We start from the raw sequence: 13,915 nt of genomic DNA, 5'->3' as shown, positions 1-13,915 counted from the left end.
CTGTAGACTTGCCTGGCCATTATTTCTGTTAGCTATTTATGTTTTATGTTAGCCCTTAGCACATAGTCACATAGTTGATTCCTTTTTTTTTTTTCATTATTTGATTGAGTTAAAGTTATGCAAAGCACCTTCTGTTTTCTAGGGTGGATTTTTTTTTTCTCCCTTAAAAGTGATTCTCAATGTGTTAGCCAAGAACATAGGGCTAAGCAAATGAAACTATGCAATTTTTTTTTTGTCAACAACACATTTCAATATAAGTAGTCAATCAATTATATTGCAGTTACTTTTTTAAGAAGCTTCTAGAAACTTCCAACAACAACAAAAAAATTTGGAGTGACTAGTAAGTTTTAGTGATTCCTTTTTTCTCTTTTTTAAAATTCCATTTTAAGACTCCTCACTGTGTTAGGCACACTGTTTAAATCTTATCCCTGTATTAGGCACTAAAATGTCAAATTAGTCAACTTGCTCCCTAAATTTCTTGGAAGCTAGCACAGATTCAGCTTGGAAAGCACAGACATATTTTACAGTTCTGCTTTCCTAGTCAAAGGAAGGTTTGGTTTGGGACAGTGGGAAGTGTTTGGTTGTTGGGGGGTTTTTAGACTGTGTTTTCAAAGTGATCGAGGCATAAGAATGAAATCAGAGAAACCTCCTAACCAGTTTTGAAACTTATTGTCACTGGCTTGATGAGGAGCCTCTTGTCACAGTGCCCATGAGCACTTCTTTTGCGTCTGCAAATGGTTAATTTTTTCCTTTCCTCTTGTTTTCTTTAAGCTTCAAGAGACAGTCAAAAGGAAGTTGGAAGGCGCACGTTCACCTCTCAATGGAGAGCAGCAGAATGGAGTTTGCGATGGGGGCTTTTCTCCAACCAGCAAGCGGACACGCAAGGATGGGCCAGGCATTGAGGCAATCAACAGCTTGCCCATTAATCTGCCTTTGCCTGCTGTTTCTCCTCTTCACCAGCTTGACATGAAAGCTCCTGTGCTCCTGCAGAACAGTGGAACTCACAGGAGTAGTCTGGAAGACTTGGGTGAAAACGGTGGGCTTTCTGAGATAAAGCTCCCTGTTAACGGCTGCAGCGAGCTGGATGATGGTTTTAACATCCTGCACAACAAGGAGCTAAAGCAAGAGCCCCTGGATGACTCCAACTGCATAGACACTTCTGAAACATCTCTTTCCAATCAGAACAAGCTCTTCTCAGACATTAACCTAAATGATCAGGAGTGGCAGGAGCTCATAGACGAGCTGGCGAACACCGTCCCAGAAGATGATATACAGGATTTGTTCAATGAAGACTTTGAAGAGAAGAAGGAGCCTGAATATCCCAGGCCTGCCACAGAGACTCAGGAGAGCGCGAGCGTGAAAAGTGATCCATCCCATTCTCCATTCACTCATGTCCCATTGGGATCTCCCCAGGTCAGACCATCTTCTTCCGGTCCTCCATTTTCCAACATCTCCTCAGGCTCCAGCGTTGCCTCAGCATCCAGCGCGCCGCTGGCCCCAGTCCCTGCTGGCTCTCCAGCAAATTGTGTGGTGCAGTCCCCTCAGACCCCCGGCCAGGCCCACACTCCCGGACAAACGCAGGGGCGCTCCGGGAATGGCTTCCTGATGAGCGCGGCCTCGGCCGTGGCGGGCTCAGGGCCTGGCCCCAGCGCTGACCTGTCCCCAGCCGAGCAGCTCAAGCAGATGGCAGCCCAGCAGCAGCAAAGGGCCAAGCTCATGCAGCAGAAGCAGCAGCACCCAAATCAGCCCTCAAGCTGGTCACCAGGGGGGCCTCCATCCAGTCCCTACGGAGCACCCTTCAGTGCAGACAAACCAAATAGCCCAATGATGTATTCTCAAGCCTTTAACAACCAAAACCCTGTAGTGCCTCCTATGGCAAACAACCCCCAGAAGACCACAATCAATAACTACCTCCCTCAAAATCATATGAACATGATCAGTCAGCAGCCAAATAATTTGGTCACAAACTCCTTGGGCAAGCAGCCCAATCTGCTTTCTTATGGCAACACCAAACCTCTGACCCATTTCAGCACTGAGCTGGGTCAGATGATGGCCCCGGCAATGGCAAACCCCGGGAAGAACACCATGGTGCCCTACATCCAGCAGCAGCAGCAGGCCCAGCAGGCCCAGGTGCCAGCCCACGTGGCACACCTGAGCGAGGAGCAGAAACGCATGCTCATCATGAAGCAGAAAGGAATGATAAATCAGCCCGTGGGATATGCAGCACTCCCTGCCCTTGGTCAGGTAAGTGAGTGCACAACCAGAGGCTGATACAAGGGCTTTGTACAGTGGGCCTCTTGTGTTGCTAATACAGAGTCTGACACCTCTTTGTGCAGTCTCCTCCATTTGTCTCCTCTTTCTCCTGGAAAATATGGAATGTCATTGCAGATGCTTCTTGGATTTTTCATGTGGTATTGCAGCCTGATTATTTTAAGAACTGAAATTATGTTGCACTATGCTTCAGTTGTTAATTCAGTGCTCTCTCCCTGTGTCTCTTCTGATGAGTGCTTGGGGCCACTCTGGGAAATTTTGAGTTAGAAGTCATTCTTCCTTGGAGGGTTTATTTCCTTTTTTTTGTAATGCAAGACTTGGTGGTTGTGGATCCCAAACCACTGCATGGCTTAGTTCACCACAGTGTAGCGAGCATTGTGAAAAAAAGATGGAGCAGCTGGTCCCTTCTTCTTGGGGTAGAGATCAAGCTACCTCTAAACAGCATTTTTGGCATTTTGGCTCTGGGAGCAAAGGAAAAATATTTTGGGTTCTGAGTGCTTTTGGTTTTAACTGGAAAAAGTAAGAACAACAGAATGCTTTTAGTGGTGCTTGGGCCATGATGATGAGATGGTTTATTCTGGGACTTTCAAGTAGTCGTTAGCAACCCCAAGTATTTTGTCTTTCAGCAAGAGGCTAAAGCCATGTTGGCTTCAGAGCCCTGGCATCACTGTCTCGTGTATTCCATGCTAAGCTCTGGTGCAGCAGTTGCCAGGCGTGGGGAATACTTTGTAATGAGTTAATAACCAGTTGGAATATTGCTTATATCAATGCCCTATCACCTCCTCGGTCAGCAGGGTGTTCCTAGCTGTGCAGCCCCTGTAAAGATCTGCCCATGGAAAGGTTCAAGAACAAATTTTCTAAATGTTGTATTGAGAGTTTTAAAATGGATTAAAGTTAATAATCAATTCTCAAAGTGATGTCTTTGCAGAAGTTATGTGCCACCAAAACAGGTCAAGAAATCTGATATACACCAATAGTGTACAATACACTCATAGAATTGATGGTTGATCATTTTAGCATAACATCTTTTCACCAAATTAGCTGTTTACACACCACCTACAGGGAATACTTCATTCTGAGCATGGTTTAGCTGTGACTCACACTGTAATGCATGTAGAAATACAGCAAATTTTGTTATTCCTTCAGCTTATGGAGTTTGGGGATCAACCAATAAGGAGAAGTAGGAGCTTTACCAGGTCAGACCACATCACATATTATTTAAAGTTAACTGCAAAACAAAAAGAAATGTTCATCTGCCTCGTGGTTTTGGTTCAGGATGTATGGTGACAGCTCAAAGGTTCATATTTTTATATTAATTCTGCTTGCCTATTTTATTAGACATAGGTGATCTAAAGCCTCTTCTTTTGGAAAAGGCTTATCTAGAGAAATATTGCAATAATGACTTAGACTGTAATTGTAGCTACAGGTTTGTCATTTTGTAACTAAGAGGCGGAGGATGCTTGGTCATGCTGCCAATGCTTTATTGTTTCTTGCCTTTGCTTTTGTTAAATCTGCTGAACTCAAAGACCCATCAAAGAGCTGAGAGGATGACCTGCCTGTGTGGAAGAGTTAATGCCATCTCCTCCATTTCATAAGTTGAGAAATTCATGTTAATATCTCTCTGCAATTCCACAATATGAATGGATAGCCAAGGTTTCATTTATCTAATCTCATTCAGTTCCTTTTTTCTTATAAGTGTAGGAAAAACTGGATATTTGGATAGAATTAGATATTCTTTCATAAACAAGTCCAGATATTAAGTCATTTCTGTGACTTATAAAGAAGAAGCTTAGGGCAGAGCCATACATAGTTTGTTATAGTCAGGGATAGTTTGTTTGAGTCAGGGATTTTTTCAGAGGTGCCCTGAAGGTAATTTTGATGGGATTTTTTTTCTGGAGCGGAGTGTTAAATCCAGAGGCAGATTCTGACTCGTCGATATCCAAAAAACCTCATGGTCGGTCCTGACTTGTCTACCTTACCAAGACTCTTTCCTACCAATATTACCTCATACCTGACTGTTCTCCCCTTGGTCAGACTCAGAATTCCCTGCTCTCTACCTTGCTCCATGTCCCCTGATCTGCCCCAAAACCATTTGTTAGTTTGTGAGCATGTGGCAGGTGTTGCCCGTTTTTGGTCTTGTTTTTTTCTGGGTGGTTCTTCCATTCTTACTTGGCTGGGGCTCATAGGCTAACCCAGCAAGTAGATTTGCACAGATTTGCTTGGTATTTGAGGGATAGAGATTCTCTTCTCTTGTGGTTCTCATGTCATAATAAAAGAAATCAGTTCCCCCCTCAAGACACAACAATCGCTTTGTTTAGACTTTTTATATTATTTTAGAAATAAAAGGGAGAAAACCTGAACCCACCTCCTTCTCAAAAATTACACTGTTTTTTAAGCTAAAATGTTCCATTAAGTTTTTGAGATCTATGCAAGGTTTTATGTGAGGCAATTTTTCTCTTCTTCCTCAAACCAAAAAGTAATTTCAAACTGAAGAAAAGTAAAAAGGTTTTCTTTGGGAAATTTAGAAATAATTAACTGTGCTTTTTCTTAGTTCCAGCTGTTCTATATGAATGCATAATGGTAAGAAAAAAAACCAGCCCAAAGGAATAACTGTTGAATGGCTGAGGCAAAATTTGATGTTTGGAGCCAAGTGTGTGAGGGAAAGTAATGAGAGGTCAAAACAAAACAGAATTCTCTGTGGGTGTAAGAACAGTAAAACTAGACTGCAGCTATTTGCCTGCATGGGACTGTGAGAATGCTGCAATTGTTTCCTAATGAAACCACTAGTTATTTTGTTTAAAATTGTAGAGATGCGAATGAAGGAGAGAAATGACACCATCCTGCAAGCATATTTCATATTTAATTATCTGCCCTTTGTTTTAATCTTATGCAATCAAGATGCATCATCTGCTCAGTCTGGTTTTGCATGCCAAAGTGAATACTGCTAAATCCTCCAAGTTACTGCTGGTAGAGAGCTGAAACCAGTTGTTCCATTGCTTGGCTAGAGAATGTGTCAGAATAACTGGTCTTTTCCACTTTATAAAACACAGTTGAAGTGGTAACTCTTTGATTCATAGAAACTTCTCCATTTGTTTAAGATTTATAAAAATACAGCGTTGTGTGATTTTTTCCTTGTCAAGTTTCATGAAGACTTACAGTGTGTATTATTCACATCTGTAAAGAAAATGTTTTGTGTTATTTTTAGAAGCAGATATTTTGTATTACTGACTGCACAAAATGTATATTAAATGTCCTCTGTTTTACTTCTTTTCCTTCCTACATGATCTAGGTTGCTACATAAAGAGCAGTTTGTCCTGTTATTTAGTAAGATCCAATAGTTTAATGATTCAGTGTGTGCCAATCAACTCTCCTTCAGTTTTATTCATTACAACTGCAGTTGTGAAGCACTGTGGTTTTGAAAAGTCTATAGCCAGTAGCAGCATATTTTTACATAGAGTGCTACCCTTTCCTGGTGGTTTTTTGTGCCATTTTTTTCCTGAAAGCGCAAGTTAGCATCATCAGTTTTAGCTTTCCAATCTCATAGCCCATTCCAGCTGCTCTGAGCTCAGCATGCACCTGACCTGTGTCTGTGTGAAGGAGTGCTCTCTGATGGTCAGTCTGTACTCCCGGCATGGCTAGGATGTTCCACATCACCACCAAGGTGTACCTCACATCTCTGACTTCGTATTTTGTCTTTCATTTTATCTTTGTGGGTCCTATTTCTGATGCTTTCCAAAACATTTCTAAATAGTCAAGCCTTATGCCACATAGAAGCATTAGGTTATCGGTATGTGTGTTCCCTGCAGAAAGATTTCCTAACGTTGCAACGTGTGAGTGTCCATAGTAGGAACACTCAAGATCTCTTGAAAGACTGTCCAAGTGAGTGGTTAAGTGCAGATTTGGAGTCCTTTGCTCAGGAGGTTCTGCCAAACCCCAGCTGATGCATCTAATTTGCTGAAGAACGTGGCTTCTGCTCTCTCAGCAAAGATTTCATTCCTCATGGGCAATGGGAAGCTTGCCCTCTCTATGTTAATGCTCACCAGCTCAGTGTTGTCTGCCACAGCCAAACTTGTTAATAAGGAGGGGAGCAGATCAGCTGCTCCCTGTATTCTTTGTTCTGTTGTTGCATTCTGGAGTCCTCCCACTCACACTCAGCCCCTTTTTCATGTGTGAGAGGAACATTTTGTGTGCCTTAGCCTGCAAGCATATCTTACACACTGGGACAAAGCCACCCATTCTGTGGCAGCACATCTCCCAGACAGGGGCTTAGTCCTCATTTACACCCGGTGGGAGCTTGTTAGCAGCTCTTCCTGGACAGTAAGAGAGGAGCTGCCCGGAGAAGACCAAGTACCTCATGAGAAAGCAAGCCCAACTTTAGCAGCATTGTCACAAAATTGCATTTCCTCTGTCTCCTTTTCGCTTCTGTTTCACACTTGGGCAGTGTTAAAGCTGATTACTCACTCCAGAGGCTTAGTCTTTGGCTCATGCCAGTACCCTTCTGTTGAATCTGTTCTGTCAGATCTCTCACTTCTGGTTAAAATCTGGTTTGAGAAACAGGTAAACATGTGAAATGCCTTTTGTTTGGAGAAACTGGAGAAAAGTCTGTGTCTTTGAAAAATAGAAAGAAAAAAATTTGAAAGTGTCTACCTAGAGAGAGTGTAAGGTCTGTCCTGAGATGACTCCTCCTTTTGTGACATGACATTCCTTGAAGAGTAAACATCCTCAAAAGCATCTGACTTTTAAAATCATTTTTGTACATAGTATTGCCTAGAGAAAGCAAGATTCCTGAGACTGCCCAGCATGCACTTTCCAGGGAATTATTTTTCCAGTGTGTATTTATTTCCCTCTGAATCCAGCAGGTTGGGGGGATTTTTTGTTTTTGTTGGTTTTTTTTGTTTCAATCTGTCCTATATTATTTGTCTGCTTCTTTTCTCTCTCCCACTACTCCATAAGGCATTTTTCTTTCTCTCTGTCTAAGTTCCCTGCTGAAGTTTACCTCCTGTTTCCCCTCATCCAGCTTTTATCTCTCTACTTCCCCTCCTTACCCCTTTAATAGCACAGGACCTTTTTCTGGTGTTGTCACAGCTCACAGGAAATTACTGCAGACACCATGGCTTTCTGTGGTCTGTATACCTCTGGCAGATGGAAATAGTATGAAATATTTGTTGTCATAGTAAATGGTTTTTTAACCAGTCATGGGACAGGTGAAGAACTGGGGAATCTCAGCTATAATCTCACTAATGTTGCAGCACCATCCATGAGATGAATTTGGCCTCTACATCTGCAGTCTGACTGCTAATCCATCTCAACCAGAATTGCAGCGTTCCAGACTATGGAACAGCTTCACTGGATTGAGATTATTTGCAGTGTGCCCTTATCACAGATGGCTGAAACAAAACAAAACAGGTAGGAATGTTCTATTGTTAAGTGGCATAGGACATGCACACCCTAGGGGATTTGTCTATGGCAGGAGAATGCAGTAAATTAGGGTTACAAACCCTTGCAGCCTTGCAGATGGAAAAGCAATTTTAAGTGATTTTTTTGGGAGAGTAACTTTCAAACCCCCCATATCATGTGAAACTGGTCCCATCACTTGAAGACAACTTCACTGTTCTCACAGACGTGCATAGAACAGAAATATTTAAAGCCTTTTAAGACATTTCTGGCATAATTACTATGTGTATCACAAACTACACAGTGTACATGGATGTATTGTAAAATTTAGTGTATGTGGTCAGTCTGAAGATGCATTCACTTTATCCATCTGACTCCGTGGGGGTTGCTAGTCCAGAATCAAGGAGAATAATTTCTGTGGTTCCCCAAGCACCTGCTCACATCCCCCAGGTAAAAGGAACACAATGGGGAAACTGTATGTACCAAAAAGCTTGTGTGTCTGCAGTGGGTGAAGCTCTGGGTGTCAGTGTGATTGATTTTCAGTTAATTGAGAATACAATACCTGGTCTCTCTTTCTCTCTCCTCCATTTTTCTTATCTATTCCACCACTTTTAATTTCCTATTAATAGACTGTGCTTTTCCTTTTCAACTTAGTGAGAGATTTCTCACCTACACAACCTTAGTCAATGGGAGCACTTACATAAGGACTGCACTGTTTGCCCCTGTGCATCTTAATGAAATTGGAGAAATTGTGGGGGTTTTTCCCCTTGTTCTTTGGAATTGCATTCTCCTTTCTCAAAGACTTTTTTTGGCCTCACAAAATTAGATCATAACTTTGCAGAAAACAACCCACTGTGATCACAGCTTCATTGCACAATGCCTGTGCTTTCTTGAATGTTGTTCCCATCTCTTCAAGATGAAGTAAGATCCAGTGGGTTGGACCTTTGATCTGCATAATAAAAGGCAAGGAGATAGTTTGTAAATCCTTCCTTTCTCCATCTTTATTCTTTGCAATTTGGGACTCAAAGACCTGAAATAATTTTTGCTTGCTGAGAGGAAACTTTATGTAATATATGTGGAGAAACTATTATGATAATTAGCATTGTTAGGAAAAATCAATGTGTGTAAGTCATCCAACAGCAAGCAATGATCTTCTCACAATCAGCAATTTATCATGCATTGTCAATGCAGGAGGGCTAAGACTATTTTATTCAGATAAATTTCTCATTCATTTAGTCAGTAAATCATGGTGCACTTCATGATAGTAATTTTTAATGTGACTGCATTTTGTAAAGTTTTAATCACACATAATGGATTTTATCTGACAATGAGGTCAACCTGTAGTCTCTTCCTCTGTCATTTGAATCTTACCATCCCATCATGGGGAAGATCACAGTCACACCTGGAAGCCCCAGACTGCAAGGAGATAGGAAATACAAGGGGCACAAGAGGATGAATAGTTTAGACTAATTTTTATCAATTGAGGCTTAGGTGAGGATTTACTCTTGGTGGAACAATAACAGATTATACTTGATGTATCCTTGCATCTGAGTGTAGCTGAATTTGTTTGAAAACTCTTTGCATGAGCTCTCCAATGAAGCTTTTGATCTGACCAGCTTGAGCCTGAGCTGCAAGAGCACCTTTAATCCACTGGGTACCCTGGGAAGGATGTAGCTAATGCTGCTCTTTTGTCTGCACTCCATGGTGAACTTTTCCATTGGAAAAGCAGTCAACGATGAGGCATAGAAGTGAGGCAGGGAACCTTTGTGGTTTTCAGAGAGAGACAGGCTGTTCAGTGTCTTCATCTTGAGTCTGAGCTCTGCTGTGACTTGCTCATTCTTAAGCTGGTAGGAAAAGCCCTGTTGTCTTTGTCTACAACAGGAGTGTGCCCTGGATCTTCCTCCCAGCTTCAGTTCAATTCTTCAGGTCTTGCTTTTGTTTCTGAGTAGCTGAGGAGTGTTTCCATTTGCTTCTTATAGATGTGGTTTGAGTTGATGTCTTTCCCCTTTGAAGCAAGCTATGGATGGCTCTTCTCTTTCCTGCTGCTCTCCCTGTGTTCTGGTAATCTCCTTTTCCCCTGCACTGCCTTGCACAGGTCTGTGGTACATGGTTGGGTCCAGGTTTATTAAAGCCCTGTAGGTGTTCCTGTGCTCCTTCCAGCACAGGAGCTATCCTATGGCCACCTGCATGGACATGGTTTTCTTTGCTCCCTTTTACTGATGTGAGATCAGGATGTCATTTAGAGAGGTGTTTGAGTTCCTTTGGGATCAAAGGGCCTCTGGAAGTACAAAATCCTCATCATGTTCCACAAGGCTGGCTCTTGGAAGACCCCTTTAATTTCTCCCTCCAGATCCCCTGATTCCTTCCTTTTGTTGTTCCTCTGAGAGACTGACAATCTAGAGGCTGATGATCCTTTCTCTTACCACAGAACTAGAGAGGGGAGAGGGAGAACTAATTGTCCATGAATTTTGCAGGAGTTTTTTCCTCCTGTGTCAAAAGACTGGCATACCTTGCATGTACTGAGGCTGTGACTTGCCACCCTGTGATGGCTTCCATGTGGAGCCTGACCTGCTCTTTCCAGGTCAGACTCTCTCTTGTTACACTGCTGCAAGTCAGGAATATTCACTGGATAATGAACTTATGCAGAAGCACTTTAGAAAAAAAAATGTGGTCATTAGTTTGGTAAATGGAAATGGAATAAACCTGCTCTGATGTTTTGTTTGGGCGGTTGGAGTTTTGTTTTGTGAGTATTAAAGAGAAGAGCAACCTTAAAACATTGTGTCTTGGCAGGCTTTTAGTATCTCTCTCTGTGCCTTTCTCTGTCTCACTAATGCAACTTTGCCTACAGCTTCATGCATTAGCAATGCAAAGCAGATTTTGAAAGCCAAGGGAATCCAGGCTCTTCCAGATGAACACTGATTTAAAAGAGACAAAAATCTAGAAAAAATAAAGGTTGTTCAAGTGACATATGGTGTGACAGTGACCCTACTGTAAGGACAGATGTACAGAGCTAATGGTAATCCTACACCAGAGCCAGATAACATTCTGAGGTTAGGAAATCAAAGCCCCATGCTTTGGCTTAGCAGAGAATTAGCATGTGGAGCTCTGGAAACAGGGCAATTCAGTTCTTAGCCATGTTGCATTTGGGGCTTTCAGCTTTGGTAGCAGCAAGATCCTACCTCATCCTGTGCAGGAAAATCAGACCCACGTAGTTTGGCCAGGGAACAGAGTGCATTTAGTAAAGCTCGAGTGTTTAGATGGATCGGTGAAGAAGGTGTGTACTCCCTCTGATAATTAGTTCTGAGAAGTTCATGTCTCTTACTGCAGAAACAGCTCATTCACTGCTTCAGAGCTGTGGGGCTTTTAAACTGGGGAATAAGTGCTGACTTTCAGAGCAGAGGCAGCAGCAGTGGTACCCAAGGGATGTTTTGGAGCCTTTTCCCATGGGGACCCCAGGAGCTAACCTACAGCAAACCAAGCCTCAGGTGTGCTCAAGAGCCACCTGTGCTGACACAAGTTTGATATCCTTTAATGACAGAAGAGAATCCCAAGGCTTGGGGTGCAGCCGTGGCTCCCTTGAGCCCCTGGCCAGCAGAGTTTGGAGCAGCTTCAGGTGGCCAAGCACTGTGCAAAGACATGTTCTTCTTCTTCCAGGGAGGGGACTACACATGATGCCATTGTTTTATTTGCCAGAGGCTTGGCATTTACATAAATGCTGTGCCCCTGTTAAAAACAAAGTCATGATCAGTAGGGAAAACCAGGAATGTTCTGTGTTCTCTGGCAAAATACCTCTGTCTCCCTCAAGCCCACCTCTCTGCCCTACTTCTTGTGACTCCCCTCTCTTTCTTCTGGTTTTAAAATATATTTAGCAATGAGATCTTCCTTATTTGTATTCTCTGAAAACACAGGAAGTAGGTCATGTCTTCCAATACATTATATCAGCAGCAGTCATTGGAAAACAGAAATTAATAGGGTAGGACCATAATTTTTTGGTGCAGTTTTGGATGCCTTAGCAGCATTCAGTTAGGCTTTATTTTTAAAGTGGCAAAATGTTCCCAGTATCAACAAAAAAGATTATAGCACTGACTTTTTACCATGCTCATTCAATTTCTTTTTTATGTTTACTTTTGCTTTCCCTCAAACGAGGTATTTGGGTATAAGAGAAAAACACAAATTTAAAATGTCTAAAGGCAACACATGATTAAAAAGTTAAAAAATTTTTTCAGGCTTATTTTGGAAAGTGTCCTGACTCAGTTGCAGAAAATAGGCAAGGATTTATAGAATTTGTTGATGTTGTTCTTCAAATCCTATGCACATATTTTCTATCATTATTGTTCAGGAATGGGGACCTGTTGTATTTTTTTCTATTTGCTATCAAATATTTTCTGTCATAGTATCTGGATCCAAGTACAAAATCTATGTTATGTTAAGCTGTATTCCAGTCACTACAAAGTTGAACTCCTTTATCTAATTAAAAGGCACGTCAGATTTTTTTAATACAATCTTTCTGAAAGATTTTTGGGCTTATTCATTACTTTAGAAGGAAGCTTAGGTGTTTAGTGTCATTTCTCTTTGCATTTTGCATTCAAATTAAAAAAAAAATTAATTGGCCTCTGTGCATATCTGTCTCTGCTTTTTTGTTGTATCATCTGCTTCTTGTTTTCCTCCTGCAAGCAGAGTTATATCCTCTTGCTTAGAATAATGTGTTATGGGGGAAAAGAGGAAACTGATTTAAGTACTTAAACCAAAAAACTTACACAATCCCCTCTTGTTTTTGCTGGTGTCCCTGGAAGCCAGAGCACAGTCAGTCATTCCTGCACACAGTCAATAGCAAATATTTTAAATCAAGGCTGTTCGCAGAGTATCCATGTTGGGTTTTGTTGCAAGTGATGGATCACTAATAGTTCAAAACTCAGAGACTGGGAGCTTCTTTTGTAAATGGAAGGGGATTATTTCATGCTGTTGAGTGTCCCTGCCAAAGTAGAAAAGTCTCTTAGGAGAGGTGGGGTTGTGTATCCAGGAGTTGCTTGCAATGTACAATTTCAGTAAAAACTGAAAACATACTTAGGAAAAATCAAACCAAGCAAACAAAATTTCAGCTCTGTGCTGCTGCTCTCAGATCAAGCCCCTGAAAAGGAAACACAACATAATACTCACCTGGCAAATGTGGCCTGATCAGGGTTTTGGCTTGTGAAATATGGCTTGGCTCAACAGCTAATAAAGTTGCTTGTAATACAGAGGGCTTGCTCAATAATGGTATTATGAAAATTCTTTTAATTGTTACACATAATTGCTCCTGAACTTCATGGTAATTCTATTTTGGAGTACTAAAACTTGAGTTAGTAGAATCATGAGCACCGAGCCGGTCTGCCTGTTCTTGTTCCATCCTCTTGACAGCAGGTGCAGTGTTTCAGTTCACCCAGCTGTGTTCTTCACATGCAAAGGGAAGTTTTCACAAAGGCAGCGATGCTCCCAAATCCCACAGAAACTGAGTGCAGTTATGTGATTGAGTCTCTAAGTCTCATTTCTTCTTTTAAAATTTCTCTCTGTATCTTTATCATTTTGGTTTCACTAGACAAGAATGCCCAAACGTCTTCCACAGTTGGTACATTTGATTAGAAACACTGACAGATAAATATAATCCCTGCTACCCTTACCATGTTCCTGCTTTCACAGGCATTAGCTGTTAGCCCTTAAGAACTGGGAAACAAAATGTAATAAATCTTCCATTTCACCTCTTTGTCGCCCTTTTTCTATCAGAGTGGCCCTAAAGGGGCTTTTGGTCCCCATGACACCTCTCCATAGCCTGTCAGGGATGATATAGCATTGGCATTTTGGGAAATCCCTGTAGTTCTGGGGACTTAACAATTTGGCTTAGGAATCACAGCCTCTTTACTTGAGTCACTGATCTTATTAGAGAAACCTCCTAGACACAGGGCTGCAGTTTTTTGGAGAGAGATGGACAGCCAGCTGCAGGACACAGGTTTTTCCTAGAGCCAATGAGCACCTCTTTGTCACTAGAGTAGAGCAGAAGACTCCAGAGTGGCAATGCTGTCTTGGCAAATGCCTTTTCCATTGCAGACTGAACTGCTCAGGGTCCCCCCAAAACAGGGCTTGTCAGCAACTCAGCCTTGGACATACTCAGATCTTATCCTGCTTCTGTGTACTTGCACTCCTCTTCCTTTAAACATCCCAGTGTTTCTCTGAGACCTTGAAAGGGCAAAGGAATGTACTGCTGATTCTCACTTTC

At 41.9% G+C, this 13,915-nt stretch overlaps 1 protein-coding gene across 1 annotated transcript in view; it reads left to right on the top strand.

The window, feature by feature from the left end:
• Positions 1–13,915, top strand: part of LOC128937655 (mastermind-like protein 3) — a 29,279-nt gene that overhangs the window by 7,931 nt on the left and 7,433 nt on the right. Inside the window, exon 2 of the mRNA XM_054277449.1 lies at positions 772–2,244. Within this exon, the coding sequence (XP_054133424.1) occupies positions 772–2,244 (1,473 nt within the window). The remainder of the gene's footprint in view (positions 1–771; positions 2,245–13,915) is intronic.

This window comes from Melozone crissalis, unplaced genomic scaffold (assembly GCF_028551555.1).
Source record: "Melozone crissalis strain CALT ecotype California unplaced genomic scaffold, PUWL_Pcris_2 ptg000020l_1, whole genome shotgun sequence".
Lineage (NCBI taxonomy): Eukaryota > Metazoa > Chordata > Aves > Passeriformes > Passerellidae > Melozone > Melozone crissalis.
The sequence above is the reverse complement of the archived record's forward strand: the minus strand, read 5'-3'. Positions and strand labels throughout refer to the sequence as shown.